General features: G+C 39.8%; 2 protein-coding genes across 2 annotated transcripts in view; one reads left to right on the plus strand and one right to left on the minus strand.

Moving 5' to 3' along the window:
* Positions 1–16,552, minus strand: part of LOC127685304 (olfactory receptor 50-like) — a 314,138-nt gene that overhangs the window by 217,287 nt on the left and 80,299 nt on the right. The window lies entirely within an intron of this gene.
* LOC127685303 (olfactory receptor 50-like) overlaps positions 1–16,552 on the plus strand; it is a 35,501-nt gene that overhangs the window by 5,737 nt on the left and 13,212 nt on the right. Inside the window, exon 2 of the mRNA XM_052182362.1 lies at positions 7,334–7,337. Coding sequence (XP_052038322.1) covers positions 7,334–7,337 — 4 coding nt within the window. The remainder of the gene's footprint in view (positions 1–7,333; positions 7,338–16,552) is intronic.

Below are 16,552 nucleotides of genomic sequence, written 5' to 3' on the forward strand. Positions count from 1 at the left end.
TTATGATGTCTCTGTGTTTTCTAAAGAAACCGAAGCTCCACTTCTCACTAGAGTGGATCTGGGGAACAAGGATGGTGGTTGCAGGGAGACTAGGTGAAGTAGAGGTAGGGGAAACTGAGGTTGGGATGTAATGCATTTAAAAACACTAAAATTAGGCATAGGTGTGACACAAGGAGTTGAGCGCAGAGGGAACAGGGTGGGAGTAGTCTTCAGTTCTGATGGTTTTCATGAGAGAAACTGCAGGCAGAGAATTTGGGAAGGAATCTCACTTGATGGTCCCAGATGTCTGCAGCTGTCGGGGATTGCAGATAGAGGTGTTCACTGGAAGATAGAGCCCAGAGAGGACACAGCAGACCTCACAGATGCTGGGATTGCCAGGGGATCCAGCAGGCAGGGGATTGAAGCATAGCAATCCCACCTGATTGTCCCAGGTGGCAACAGGCCTCCAGGATGGAGGCAGACATGGGCCTTGGGGAATGGGGTACTGAGCATATAGAACATAACTCACAACTGTTTTTTCAGTTTAGTTTAGCTTAGTTTTGTTTTCCCCCTTTCTCCCCATTCTTCCCCCTTCTTTTCACGAGGTCATAGCCAGCTCTCACTCCTCTATCATTTCTTTCTCTCTTCTCTATCTTTTTCTTTTTTCTAATTATCTATAATAAACTTTTAAAACCAGGGGCTGCCTCTCCTTCTCTAAACCCAACATGTTGGAGAAATGGAGCAGGCCTCAGCATCTCCAGCCACCAGAAAGGACCCAGGAATTCCCTGCTTGGCTGGACTGCCTCTACAGGTACATGGGGCCCACGCCAGAATGGCCCCATATTCTGGGCAAGGACCTTCCCCCCTAGCTGGGCAGCCTTCCTCGAAAAGTACATGGGTACTCTCCATCCCTACACAGGTACACAGGCCTGCTCATATTCCCTACAATTACCATTCCAAAATGACATAGGGAAAAATATTGGACCAAAGCATGACCAAAACCCAGCTGGTACAACTCCAAACTCTGTATTTCCTTCTCTGAAGTAAAGGGGTTCTTTATATATACAACTCTTCATCTTTATTGGCTGCATATTTTATCAGAAGGTATTCCAGGTCTTGGACATCACTAACATATTGAGGGTATCCAAGGTACCATAAAATTTTCATGATTTTGTTCAAATGTGTTAGAGATATACATGATTTGTGATCTTCTTGGGTCTTCCAAAGGTCATGGGTTGCATCTCCAGCTCTGTGCTTTTTAGCACTTCAGGATCTGGTTAAGGGCACTCAATTGTTGCTGCTATTCTTGGTGAACATCCAATGGAAGTCTCCAGTATGCTGGGGTCTTCTGCTGCAACTAGACTTCAACAATACCTTCTCACAGGATCCTTTCATGGTGCCAAGTCTCAACTTCTTTGCATGACCCCTTCAGTCCTGGGCCATCAACTATAACTGAGATGCACCTTCACCAATGGCCTTCTTTGTCATCTCACAGTGATAACCTCAGCAACACTCCATGACCCCTTCATGACTTCAAAGACAGTACAACCTTGGTGATTCTTACACATCATCCAAGCAAGCTGCATACAAGGTACACCCTAGGCTATATCTAGAACACAGCTTCTTTGTGCTCTCAGAAAACACTTTAAGGGGATTTCACTTCAATGATATTGGTCTCTTCTTTTATCACAACTTAATTTTTAGCTCAATTGTCTGAGTTTAATTACCATCAATTGTCTGAGTAGTCTCTTCTATTCTTGACCCTAAAGCCAGAGCCACATGGTTAAAACTGCCAAATTCTGATGCTTGTTGAAGCTTGAATACAGGCAGGCCACTTTTTCTATTACATCCTTCATTGCCTAAGCTTGGTAAGGCCTTTACGGTCTGAAACTTGCTCTATAAACTGTTCAGTAACTCAGAGCTATGTATAGCTTTGTGTCATATATATGCTGAGATTAAAGGCATATAGCACCATTCAGAGACTTTAGCCTTTCTCCAAATGGAACTTTCTATATTTCAGGCTACCCTTGAACTCAAGACATCTTCTTGCCTCTGTCTCTGGGGATTAAAGGTATGTACTACTGGACCTGCATTTAAGCTTTTTATGACCATTATGCCTCAAGATTTGGATCAAAATGTATCCTCTATTTCTGGATTGTAGTTCATTCCAAGTTAAAAATCAAAATACAAACAATAACCAGGTAATAATGCCTAACATGAAATAAGTATTCTTTGTTCAACTGCAAACACATAAACAATAAGTTTAGCTGGGTGTTCACCACTCCATTAGTCTTTTATCTCCTGGAAAATAGGATTTGGTTATATTCTACTTCTTGGCTCTCCTTTGTTCTTTGAAGCATACATTTTGTACTTTTCCTTTCAAAACTTGCTAAACTTGATCAAGATGCTTTTCATAAGACTAAACCAGAGAACAATTTCTGCTGAGCTTTTTCTTTTTCTTTCTTTTTTTGAGATTTAGTTCAATTCAATTAATATAAATCTCGTTTTAGCCTCAGGTAGACTCTTCAGGAATGGAAAAAAAGCAGCCACATTCTTCATCAAAATGCCACAAAACAGTCTCTATGCCACATACTAAAGTTCTTCTTCACTGAAACCTCTTAGACCAGGTCTGCACAGTTGAAATCACTCTCAGAAACAATGCCTTCCATATTCTTATGGGATGACCTATTCAACCCCATAAAAAGCATCCCACAACTTTTCAAAATTCCAAAACAACAGCATTTTCAGGACTATCACATCAATACCCGGGCCGTCCAGCTGCCTGAGCAGTGGAGCCAAGAACCGCCAGACGACTTCCCCAGAACTCAGCACGGAGTCTAGAGGGAGAGGCTTGCCCAAACTGTTAAATGGTCTGACAGCCATTAAAGTTGGAGCCTCTATTGGTAAACTATCATCCTGACCCTCGTCCTTTTCGCCGTTACCCCATCCATCCCTCAGCTTCTGTTCCAGGAACCTGGTTCTTAGTAGCTGCAAGCAGCTAGAGAATGCAACAGAATGGTGGGGCTGGACGCAAGATTTCCTGAGGTAACCCTGTCCTCGCGAAACTTTGCAGAAAATAGAAAAAGATGGTATACTGCATGGTGAGCAAAATAGATGATAGAGGATACAGACTAAATAAAGTAGCATAGATTCAATGCTAAAATGCTTAGGGACAAGACAGTGGAAAATGGGGGAAGAACTTTATAGGCATTTGTCCACAGCTTTTAAGAACTGATTCAGGCGAAAAGAAAAGGGTTTAAAAATAGGCATATGTCTGCAGCCTCCAAGAGCTGCTTTAAGAAAGTTTGAAAAATGAGAGTAAGAGAGAAGGAAAATGGCTGTAATTGGATGCATAACAAGCACACTTCCCTTTCTGTGTATCATTGTTTGTCCTCGGTGTGCACTATGTCTACATGTATGCTTATGTCCTATTCATGGCATTGTGTGAATGACTGCAATTGTTTTATGTTAAAAAGAAAATTTGGTAAAAATTTCATCTGCTGGCGGTCTATTTCATAATCTAGCCACAGTTTACACAGCAGTGGCTGATTTAAGGTGTCCCACACTCAGCTACGAGTCAAATATAGTTAGAGAGAAAGCTGCTTATAAAAAAAGGGCTAGCAGCCCCAAGTCTAGGACAAATAGGTTAATGGTTGTTTCTCCTAAAGAAAAATCTCTACAATTGTGGTTTTTGGTTCAAAGTGCTTTTTATTCTCTCAAAATTACAGCTAGAAAAAGGAATTTATTTGGTTTAAGTTTATGAGATTCATGTAATCATTTTATTTTTATTTATAATTGATCTTAAAGGTATAAGTATATTTTGCATGTCTTGACTATATAGAGTATTGGCCTATAAGTCATTGGACATGATTTAAAAAGTATTAACAAACAGTTAATTTAGAACTGGTAGTTCAAGGCTGCAGCCATCTTAAACAATACGTGGCATGACACAACCCTGGAAATACACACCTCTAAGATGCTTTTAAATTGACATGGTGTTTTGTGCAAATCTTATCCTAGAAATTGGACTTGTGGGGAATAGGATTTAAAATAAAGTCTCTTCAATTAGTTATACTGTCATACATTTGAACATAAAAACTGGCAGACAAATCTTGTGCTGTAAAAATAATGTGTTTGCCATTGATTTTAAAGAAAATAGATTGTTTAAAATTGGTATTTGCTTCCAAAGTTGTAGTTATGCTCTAATATTGCAAGAAAAATTAAGAGTTACAATAAAAATTGCCAGTGTTCAATTGGCTGCAGTTTGCAGTCTAGTTAAAGGCTCACGATTCTTAACATATTTTGTAATTAAGATAATTTTAAGAGTGATACAGCTGTGGCCATTATAGGCCTATTGCCACTTTCCACAAGTTTATTGGCTACAATGGTAGAAGCAAATTTTAACCCTCCAAGATTAAAAAGGAGATCTCAGTAGAAATTTATTGGATATCAAACAGCCCCCTTTGACTACTAAAAAACAGCTAGTAGAATTTTTCCGGGAACCCTGAAATTACAGGTTCCTTTTGTTATTCGACCCTCATATAAATTTTGTGGGACAGGTGGATTTGGATCTGGTGTTAGACAAAAGGCTCAGAATAGAAGATACTTACATTTGAGGAACCTCATACAATGTCCTTGCCTAGGGCTGGTGGATGTTGGGCAGATAAAAAAAATACATTTGAGTTACTGCAAAGCTCAGAGCTTCCTCAGTGGAAGCTTGTGAGGAACTGCTTTTGTCTTGCAGACCCCACCTAGGAAGTGTTTGGCCAAAAGAACATTCTTGACAGACTTATCCAAGTGTGGTTTAAATTCAGTTCAAACTTATGAAAGGTTAATAAGGCTATGTAGAATGTATAAAGGCATTAAAAGCATTTGCCTCTAACTTTAAAGAAACAATAAAGCAATTTCATTAGAAGGTTTTTGCCTCAAGGAATGGTGAATAGCCTTACCTTATGCGAGAAAAAAATGTTTTTGTCTCTGCTTCAATACAAGAAACTAGGATCTTAAATTTTTCAGTGTATGTTGTTCATAGAATTTTATTACAGGCCTTTGCCTTTAACTGTGGGCTTTTAAGTTTTTTAAGTTAAAATAAATTAACTGGCTAAGACATCGCTTTAAGCTTGCCACAAGACGATTTAAGGCTCTAATGTTTTGCAAATAAATGATGCAGCAATCAAATTGATTATACTTATATATAATTAATCTTTAAAAAGGTGCATGGACAAGACCCCTTAAGGCAAAGCACTTAAAATTTGTATCCCAGACAGGTTATATAGAAACAATCAGACGTACAAGCATATTATTTATATCATCAAAAGGGTAATGGCTTAAAAAATAATTTTGTATTTTTATGCACATCAAATTTAAAGATTTGTTCTTGATGTCCTCAATTTCTACGTCTACCACATAATGGTGTTAATCCTAGAGGACTTTAATTAATTATTACAGATAAATGATACTCATATTTCTAATTTAGAAAATTAAAATATGTGCATGTGACTAATGACCGATTTTTAGGTTTTCTAGTTGCAACTGCTCTAACAGAAAAAGCAACTAAAAATCCTACACTTAGTTTCTATAATTGCATAGTTATTGCCTACATTATGGTATATGGTTGGTGTTCCATTTTAAATTAATAAAACAATATCTTCTTGGAAAAGAGAAGAGAGGGGATATTGTGTCCCCATGCATATTGTTTAAATTGTGCTTGTATATTTAAAAAGGGGGGGTGTTAAACTTTGGATGCCAAGGAACTAAGGAACTCCTTGCTGAGTATATATGAGATCCTCTAACTAGGCATACTGTTGCCTGGGTGAAATGAAGGAATTCACTTATTGACATATGCCATGATCCTGATTTTAAAAGGCATGTCTCTGTTTTTCCCACAGAATGCTCCAGAAGCATGCTAGCTGCCAGAGTGATTGGTGTGGCATGCTGAAGATATGCTGACTGTGGGCTTGCTGAGTTCCCAGACAATGGTAACATAAGAGCTATATTGGGTATATGTTCTTGACTTACTTTAATTGTCAAAAGTCCCAGATTAGATAAGTTGCCTTGCTTCAAGCTTTTAGACTTTGTGGGACAGAATATAGAGACTAGCTTAGAAAAATTAATCTAAAGAGGAGTTATAATGTCTCTTCTCTTTCCTTTAATGTGATCAGATGACTCAATCATAAACTGGTCTAGAAATGAATCCAATATGGGAGATTCCAATTATGAAGATGGCTAACAATCATCTTCAGCCAAATGAGTTAATTTAAAATATAGTCTCCACTTTTCCTAAGAAGTAACTGCATATCTCTTGATACACAATGCTACCTCCCACCACCCCAGAAGCCAGGCTTTCTGTCTTTTGAGTGGCTAATTTGCAACTGAATTGGATACCTCAGGGACATCTGCAGACAAGTTAATCCTGTTCCACCTTTAACTATTGACCTTGTTTGTTAAGCAGACTGGCTCTCTCCACCCTGGCTCACCTGGATAGAACTCAGATCTATGTGTGTTTGTTTATGAGCAAACATGGGCACCAATGAGAGGTGTGAAGCAAGGCACCTCATGGGGAGGATCATGATTTCTGCCTCTGAGTCCCCAGGAAGTACACCTAATTGCATAAGGGTTAACTTTGAGAGGCTCTCCTTAAAATAATAAGGGAGCCTATTACCCCTCCTCTGAAAAAGATGTCATACAATATTTAAGAGGAATTATAGTTAATGCTTTCCATCCGTGGTTAAGGCCTGCCTTCTTTTCCTTTTTTCTTTTTTTTTTAGATATATATATATATATATTTTTTATTGGATATAATTTATTTACATTTCAAATGATTTCCCCTTTTCTAGCCCCCCCACTCCCTGAAAGTCCCATAAGCCCCCTTCTCTCCCGCTGTCCTCCCACCCACCCCTTCCCACTTCCCTGTTCTGGTTTTGCTGAATACTGTTTCATTGAGTCTTTCCAGAACCAGGGGCCACTCCTCCTTTCTTCTTGTACCTCATTTGATGTGTGGATTATGTTTTGGGTATTCCAGTTTTCTAGGTTAATATCCACTTATTAGTGAGTGCATACCATGATTCACCTTTTGAGTCTGGGTTACCTCACATAGTATGATGTTCTCTAGCTCCATCCATTTGCCTAAGAATTTCATGAATTCATTGTTTCTAATGGCTGAATAGTATTCCATTGTGTAGATATACCACATTTTTTGCATCCACTCTTCTGTTGAGGGATACCTGGGTTCTTTCCAGCATCTGGCAAGTATAAATAGGGCTGCTAAGAACATAGTAGAGCACGTATCCTTATTACATGGTGGGGAGTCTTCTGGGTATATGCCCAGGAGTGGTATAGCAGGATCTTCTGGAAGTGAGGTGCCCAGTTTTCAGAGGAACTGCCAGACTGATTTTCAGAGTGGTTGTACCGATTTGAAACCCCACCAGCAGTGGAGGAGTGTTCCTCTTTCTCCACACCCTCTCCAACACCTGCTGTCTCCTGAATTTTTAATCGTAGCCATTCTGACTGGTGTAAGATGAAATCTTAGGGTTGTTTTGATTTGCATTTCTCTAATGACTAATGAAGTTGAGCATTTTTTAAGATGCTTCTCCGCCATCCGAAGTTCTTCAGGTGAAAATTCTTTGTTTAACACTGTACCCCATTTTTTAATAGGGTTGTTCGGTTTTCTGGAGTCTAACTTCTTGAGTTCTTTATATATATTGGATATTAGCCCTCTATCTGATGTAGGGTTGGTGAAGATCTTTTCCCAATTTGTTGGTTGCCGATTTGTCCTCTTGATGGTGTCCTTTGCCTTACAGAAACTTTGTAATTTTATGAGGTCCCATTTGTCAATTCTTGCTCTTAGAGCATACGCTATTGGTGTTCTGTTCAGAAACTTTCTCCCTGTACCGATGTCCTCAAGGGTCTTCCCCAGTTTCTTTTCTATTAGCTTCAGAGTGTCTGGCTTTATGTGGAGGTCCTTGATCCATTTGGATTTGAGCTTAGTACAAGGAGACAAGGATGGATCAATTCGCATTCTTCTGCATGCTGACCTCAAGTTGAACCAGCACCATTTGTTGAAAAGGCTATCATTTTTCCATTGGATGTTTTCAGCCTCTTTGTTGAGGATCAAGTGGCCATAGGTGTGTGGGTTCATTTCTGGATCTTCAATCCTGTTCCATTGATCCTCCTGCCTGTCACTGTACCAATACCATGCAGTTTTTAACACTATTGCTCTGTAGTATTGCTTGAGGTCAGGGATACTGATTCCCCCAGATTTTCTTTTGTTGCTGAGAATAGTTTTAGCTATCCTGGGTTTTTTTGTTGTTCCAGATGAATTTGATAATTGCTCTTTCTAACTCTGTGAAGAATTGAGTTGGGATTTTGATGGGTATTGCATTGAATCTGTATATTGCTTTTGGCAAAATGGCCATTTTAACTATATTGATTCTACCGATCCATGAGCATGGGAGGTTTTCCCATTTTTTGAGGTCTTCTTCCATTTCCTTCTTCAGAGTCTTGAAGTTCTTGTCATACAGATCTTTCACATGTTTGGTAAGAGTCACCCCAAGATACTTTATACTGTTTGTGGCTATTGTGAAGGGGGTCATTTCCCTAATTTCTTTCTCAGCCTGCTTATCCTTTGAGTATAGGAAGGCCACTGATTTGCTTGAGTTGATTTTATAACCTGCCACTTTGCTGAAGTTGTTTATCAGCTGTAGGAGCTCACTAGTGGAGTTTTTTGGGTCACTTAGGTAGACGATCATGTCGTCTGCAAATAATGATAGTTTGACTTCTTCCTTTCCAATTTGTATCCCTTTGACCTCCTTATGTTGTCAAATTGCCTGAGCTAGTACCTCAAGTACAATATTGAAAAGATAAGGAGAAAGGGGGCAGCCTTGTCTGGTCCCTGATTTTAGTGGGATTGCTTCAAGTTTCTCTCCATTTAGTTTGATGCTGGCTACCGGTTTGCTGTATATTGCTTTTACTATGTTTAGGTATGGGCCTTGAATTCCTGTTCTCTCCAAGACTTTTAGCATGAAAGGATGCTGAATTTTGTCAAATGCTTTTTCAGCATCCAATGAAATGACCATGTGGTTTTGTTCTTTGAGTTTGTTTATGTAGTGGATTGTATTGTTGGATTTCCGTATATTGAACCAACCCTGCATTCCCAGGATAAAGCCTACTTGATCATGGTGGATGATCGTTTTGATGTGTTCTTGGATTCGGTTGGCAAGAATTTTATTGAGTATTTTTGCATCGATGTTCATAAGGGAAATTGGTCTGAAGTTCTCTTTCTTTGTTGGATCTTTGTGTGGCTTTGGTATCAGCGTAATTGTGGCTTTGTAGAAGGAATTGGGTAGTGTTCCTTCTGTTTCTATTTTGTGGAATAGTTTGAAGAGTATTGGTGTTAACTCTTCTTTGAAGGTCTAGTAGAATTCTGCACTGAAGCCATCTGGTCCTGTGCTTTTTTTGGTTGGAAGACTTTCTATGACTTCTTCTATTTCTTTAGGCATTATGGGACTGTTTAGATGGTCTAGTTGGTCCTGATTTAATTTTGGTATTTGGTATCTGTCAAGGAAATTGTCCTTTTCCTCCAGATTCTCCAGTTGTGTTGAGTACAGGCTCTTGTAGTAGGATCTGATGATTTTTTGGATTTCCTCAGTTTCCGTTGTTATATCTCCCTTTTCATTTCTAAGTTTGTCAATTTGGATACTTTCTCTGTGCCCTTTGGTCAGTCTGGCTAAGGGTTTATCTATCTTGTTGATTTTCTCAAAGAACCAGCTCCTGGTTTTGTTGATTTTTTTGTATGGTTCTCTTTGTTTCTACTTGATTGATTTCGGCCCTGAGTTTGATGATTTCCTGCCTTCTACTCCTCCTGGGTGAAATAGCTTCTTTTTGTTCTAGGGCTTTCAGGTGTGTCATTAAGCTGGTAATGTATGCTCTCTCCATTTTCTTTTTGGAGGCACTCAGGGCTATGAGTTTTCCTCTTAGCACTGCTTTCATTGTGTCCCATAGATTTGGGTATGTTGTGTTTTCATTTTCATTGTGTTCTAAAAAGTCTTTAATTTCTTTCTTTATTTCTTCCTTGACCAAGGTATCATTGAGTAGAGTATTGTTCAGTTTCCACGTGTATGTGGGTTTTCTGTTGTTTATGTTGCTATTGAAGACCACTTTTACTCCATAGTGATCAGATAGGAGGCATGGGATTAGTTCTATCTTCTTATATTTGTTGAGGTCTGTCTTGTGACCAATTATATGGTCGATTTTGGAGAAGGTACCATGAGGTGCTGAGAAAAAGGTATATTCTTTTGTTTTAGGATAGAATGTTCTATATATATCTGTTAAATCTAATTGGTCCAAAGCTTCAATTAGTTTCATTGTGTCCCTGTTTAGTTTCTGTTTTCCTGATCGGTCCATTGAGGAAAGTGCAGTGTTGAAGTCACCCACAATTATTGTGTTAGGTGCAATGTGTGCTTTTAGTTTTAATAAAGTTTCTTTTACGAATGAGGGTGCCCTTGCATTTGGGGCATAGATGTTCAGGATTGACAGTTCTTCTTTTTGTATTTTTCCTTTGACCAGCAAGAAGTGTCCCTCAGAGTCTCTTTTGATGACTTTGGGTTGAAAGTCAATTTTATCTGATATTAAAATGGCTACTCCAGCTTGTTTCCTGAGACCATTTGCTTGTAAAATTGTCTTCCAGCCTTTTACTCTAAGGTAGTGTTTGTCTTTGACCCTGGGGTATGTTTCCTGTAAGGAGCAAAATGTAGGGTCCTGTTTACGTTTCCAGTCAGTTAGTCTGTGTCTTTTTATTGGGGCATTAAGTCCATTGATGTTAAGAGATATTAAGGAATAGTGATTGTTACTTCCTGTCATTTTTGACGTTATTTTTTAAATTTGAATGCTTAACTTCTTTTGGGTTTGATTAAAGGTTACTATCTTGCTTTTTCCAGGGTGAAGTTTCCCTCCTTGTATTGGTGTTGTCCTCCTATTATCCTTTTTACGGCTGGGTTTGTGGATAGATATTGGGTAAACTTGGTTTTGTCATGAAATATCTTTGTTTCTCCATCTATGGTGATTGAGAGTTTTGCTGGATATAGTAGTTTTGGTTGGCATTCATGTTCTCTTAGAGTCTGCATGAGATCTGCCCAGGACCTTCTAGCCTTCATAGTCTCAGGTGAAAAGTCTGCTGTGATTCTGATAGGTCTTCCTTTATATGTTACTTGGCCTTTTTCTCTTACTGCCTTTAGTATTCTTTCTTTGTTTAGAACATTTGGTGTTTTGATTATTATGTGACGGGAAGTATTTCTGTTCTGGTCCAGTCTGTTTGGAGTTCTGTAGGCTTCTTGTATATTCATGGGCATCTCTCTCTTTAGGTTAGGGAAGTTTTCTTCCATAATTTTATTGAAGATATTTGCTGGCCCTTTAAGTTGTAAATCTTCACTCTCATCTATAGCTATAATCCTTAGGTTTGGTCTTCTCATTGTGTGCTGGATTTCCTGGATATTTTGGGTTACAAGCTTTTTGCATTTTGCATTTTCTTTAACTGTTGAGTCCATGGTTTCTATGGAATCTTCAGCATCTGAGATTCTTTCTTCTATCTCTTGTATTCTGTTGTTGATATTTGCATCTCTGTCCCCTGATTTCTTCCCAAGGCTTTCTATCTCCAAAGTTGTCTCCCTTTGAGTTTTCTTAGTTGTTTCTACTTCTGATTTTAGATCCTGGATGGTTTTGCTTAGCTCCTTCACTTGCTTGTTTGTGCTTTCCTGTAATTCCTTAAGAGATTTTTGTGTTTCCTCTTTCATGACCTCAGCCTGTTGACCAAAGTTCTCCTGTATTTCTTTAAGTGTTTTTTGTATTTCCTCCTTGTTGGCTTTTGTATTCTCCTGGATTTCTTTCAATGATTTTTGTGGTTCCCTTGCAAGGGCTTCTAACTTTTGATCCATTTTCTCCTGAATTTCTTTAAGTATGTCCTTCATGTGTTCCTGTACCAGCATCATGACCAGTGATTTTAAATCCAAATCTTGTTTTACTGGTGTGATGGGGTATCCAGGACATGCTGGTAGAGGAGAATTGGGTTTAGATGTTGCCATATTGCCTTGATTTCTGTTAGTGACGTTCCTGCGTTTGCCTTTTGCCATCTAGTTCTCACTGGTGTTAGTTTGTCTTGTCAGTGCTGGACTCACCAGTGCAAGCTGCCCCTTCCCCGTTGGCCTCTGGTGCACAGCTTACCCCCTGCACTGCCTATAGACAGGGTGCTGCTGCCCAGGCTGATCAGATCCCGAAGCAGGCACCCGAAGGCTCCTGCTGGGGCCCGCTGGATTCACTGGAGCACACTGACTTCTCCCAGCTGGCCCCCCGGAATCCCCTCTAGCCTCTCGCAGGACCTGGAGATGTGGTGCTGCCGCCCAGGCTGATCTGGATCCGGAAGCGGAGAGAGTTGAGCTGAGGGCTTCCACCTGAGGCCTTGCCCCAGATTGTGTCTGTGGACCAGATGGAGCCCGTGTGCACCTGCAGGGAGTGCTGATGGTGTATGCTGCTGTGACCTCCCCTGTGTTCTGCTCACTCAGCTGGGCAGCCGATCCCCCAAACGGGCTGGAGCACACAAGGTTAGCCTGGCCGCCCAGGTCCTGAGTCCAGGCAAAAACCTGGGAGGCCAAGGTCCAAGCAAAGTTCCCCTAGGGCTATGACTGTTAATTGGGTCTGCCAGGTGACCAGGATGGCGGGCATGCGCGCCCGTGCTCCCTGAAAGCGCTGAGAGAGTCTGCTGTGCTAATAACCTCCTGGGCAGGTTGACTCACAGATGGCCCACCAAGCCGCCCAGTTCTTGGGGTCAGTCCTGTGCCTTTTGGGGCCTAGACCCCCACTTTGTTAGCCTCAGGCTATGCCTGTTACAGGTCTGCCCGCCAGAGCTCTCTTTTGTCCTGCAGGCAAAATGGCGGCGTGCGCGCAAAGGCCTGCCTTCTTATGAAGGATGTTTATCCACTTGTTTTCTACCTCCTCATTTTCAAATTAATAAAAAGGAAGGAAATGTACAGAGCCATATTGGGGTGTCATGCCACTTTGTAGGAACTCCACATGGATCTAGGTGAACTTTCTCTACCAGACTTTGTTGAGAAGGGATGCCTGTACTATTCAGGATCATGCTCTACCTAGGGTGGAGTGCTCAGAGTGAAGGTGAAGTTCATTGTTCCTCCAGGTCTATGAATTCCTGAATCAAGCAGGAGACCCACCCAGCTGCCTGAGCAGTGGAGCCAAGAACTGCCAGACAACTTTCCCAGAACCCAGCCTGGAGTCTGGGGGGAGGGGCTTGCCCAAACTGTTAAATGGTCTGACCACCATTAAAGTTGGGGGTCTCGATTGGTAAACTATCACCCTGGCCCTCATTCTTTTCGCCGTTTCTTCCTTTCATCCCTCAGCTTCTCTTCCAGGAACCCGGTTCTCAGTAGCTGCAGGCAGCTACAGAATGCAGCACCATCTTGGAGATTTTTATACATTATGAAGTCCCTCTGTAGCATGAGGTACAACCATGACTATCTCTGGAACGCAGCTTCTTTATGCTCTCAGAAACCACATAATGGATCCCATCTAAGGGATGCTGATCTCTTTTTAATTACTGCCAATTTCTTAGCTTCAGCAAACTAACATCAATTGTCCCACTGGTCCCTCCTATTTTTGGCTCACAAGTCAGTGACACATGGCCAAACCTGTCAAGTTCTGCTGTTTTCTGGAGCTGGAACATGGGCGCCTTTTTCTATTAGATTATCACCAGCTCTCTGTCTTCCAACTCTGTTATTGCCTTCAAAGAATACTCTTTAAACTATTCCACAAAGTAGAAACCGAAGGAACACTACCCAAATCATTCCACAATTACCTTGATACCTAAACCCAACAAAGAACCAACAAAGAAGGATAATTTAGGCCAATTTTCCCTATGAATATTAACGTAAAAATATTCAATAAAATTCTTGCCAACTGAATCCAAGAACACATCAAAATGATCATCCACCATGATCAAGTAGGTTTCATCCCAGAGATGCAGGGATTGTTCAATATACAGAAATCCATCAATGTAATCCACTATATTAGCAAACAGAAAGGAAAAAGCCACATGAACAACTCTTTAAAAAGAAAACATTTAATTGGGGCTGGCTTACAATTTCTATTCATTATCATCAGAGTGGCACTATAGCAGCATCTAAGGAGACTTGGGACTGGAGGTGCTGATAGTTATACATCTTCATCAGAAGGCCTTTAGGAGAACACTGAGTTGCAGGTAACTAGGATAAGGGTTTTAAAGTGCATATACACAGTGACACACTTCCTGAAAGGTCACACTTACTACAACAAGTCTATACCTACAAATAGTAGCACTCATCAGACCAAGTATATTCAAACTTCCACAAAATCCATGACCAGGGCAACTCTTATAAAAGATAACATTTAATTGGGGCTGAGGGACAGGTTCATCAGTTCAGTCTATTATCATCAATGCAGAAATCATGGCAGTATTGAGGCAGGCATGATCCTGAAGAAGGCAAGAGTTCTACATTTCCTGCCAAAAGCAAAAAGAAGACTAGCTTTCTCAGGAAGGTCGGAGGAATCTCTCAAAGCTCACCCCCACAGTGGCACACTTCCTCCAATGAGACCATACCTACTCCAATAAGGCCATAATTCCTAATAGTGCTACTTACTGCCCCAAGCATATTTAAACCACCAGAAGTGGTATAGCTGAGTATTGAGTAGTGAGGTAGCACGATTCCCACTTTTTCTGAAAAATCACCAAATTGATTTCCCCAAATGGTTGTAGAAGTTTGAAACCCCACTAGCAATGTAGGAGTGGTACTCTTGTTCTACATCCTTGACAGCATGTGCTATCATGTGAGTTTTTGAATTTAAACATTCTGACTGGTACAAAATGAAATCTATAGTTATTTTCATTTGCATTTCCCTGATGAATAAGGACTTTTTCAACATTTCTTTAAGTGTGTCTACTCCATAGGCTATTCCTCTGTTTAGACTTCTCTGTTTAGCTCTGTACCCCATTTTTCAATTGGGTTATTTGGGATATTGATGTCAAGCTTCTTGAGTTCTTTATAAATATTGCCTATTAGCCCTCAGGCATATGTAGGGTTTGTAAAGGTTCTTGCCAAGTGTGGAGGCTACCTTTTTGTCCTATAGACACTGTCTTAGTAGACACTGCCTTATAGTAGATTTTCAGTTTCAAGAGGTTCCATTTATCAAGTGTTGATCTTAGATGCTTAACCATTAACTTGTACCAATGAGTTCAAGGCAATTCTCCACTTTAGGTTTTATCAGATCTAGTGTATCCAGTTTTAGATTGAGGTCTGTGATACAGTTGCACTTGGGTATGGTGCAGGGTGATAGATGTGGACAAATTATTTTACATGTAGGCGTCCAATTAGATCAGTGCCATTTGTTGAAGATGCTGTTTTTCCATAGTATGTTTTTGCATTTTTTGTCAAATTCAAGAGTCCTTAGGTGTGTGGGTTTATTTGGGCATCTTCACTTTGATTCTATTCATCAATCTGTATGTTACTATAGCAGTACCATGCAGCTTTCCTTACTATTGCTCTGGAGTACGGCTTGATGTCAGGAATGGTGATACCACTGGAAGTTTTTTATATTGTTCATGATTGATTTAGCTATCAAGAATTGCTCTGCCAAGGTTTGTAAAGCATTGTGTTAGAAATTTGATGAGAATTTCACTGAATCCGTAAATTGCCTTTGGTAAGATATGCATTTTCACTATGTTAATCCTATAGATCCATGAGCAGGGAACATCTATCTGTCTTCTGATTTCTTCCTCAATTTCCTTCTTCAGCAACTTGAAGTTCTTGTCATATAGTTCTTTCACTTGGATAGTTAGTTACAAGATATTTCATACTATTCGTGGCTATTGTGAATGATGTTTTTTCTCTAATTTCTTTCTGAGCCCATTCATCATGTCTATATAGGAGGGCTATTGATATCCTTGAATATATTTTTTATCCAGTCAGGTTGCTGAGGTGTTTATCAGCGGGAGGAATTCTTTGATAGAAATCTTGAGGCCTACCAACATGCAAACAGTGATTCATTAATTGTGTGGTAGACTTCTGCACTAAAACCATCTGGCACTGCATTTTTTCTTTGGAGACTTTTGATGACATCTCCTATTTCCTTACGTTTTTAAAAAGCTGTTGAAATAGTTTACCAGATCTGTATTTAACTTTAGTCAGTGTTCTTTGTTTAGAAAATTGTCTATTTCAATAAGATTTTCCTAATTTTTATAGTACAAGCTTTTAAAAGAAGACCCAATGATTCTTTGAATTTCCTCAGTATCTATTGTTATGTCTCCCTTTACCTTTTTTATTTAATTTGGATACTGTCTCTCTGTCTTTTGTTAAGTTTGGCTAAGGGTGTGTCTATCTTGTTGATTTTCTCATAAGAACCAGCTCTTTCTTAGTTTAGTTTAGTGGAATTTTTGTATTGCTTCCATTGTTTCTAACTATTTGAGGTTACTGCTGATTTTGATTGTTTCCTGCCTTCTACTCCTCTTTGGTATGCTTGCTTCTTTTTTCTAGAGCTTTCA

The sequence above is a fragment of the Apodemus sylvaticus genome, chromosome 5, assembly GCF_947179515.1.
Source record: "Apodemus sylvaticus chromosome 5, mApoSyl1.1, whole genome shotgun sequence".
Taxonomy (NCBI): Eukaryota; Metazoa; Chordata; class Mammalia; order Rodentia; family Muridae; genus Apodemus; species Apodemus sylvaticus.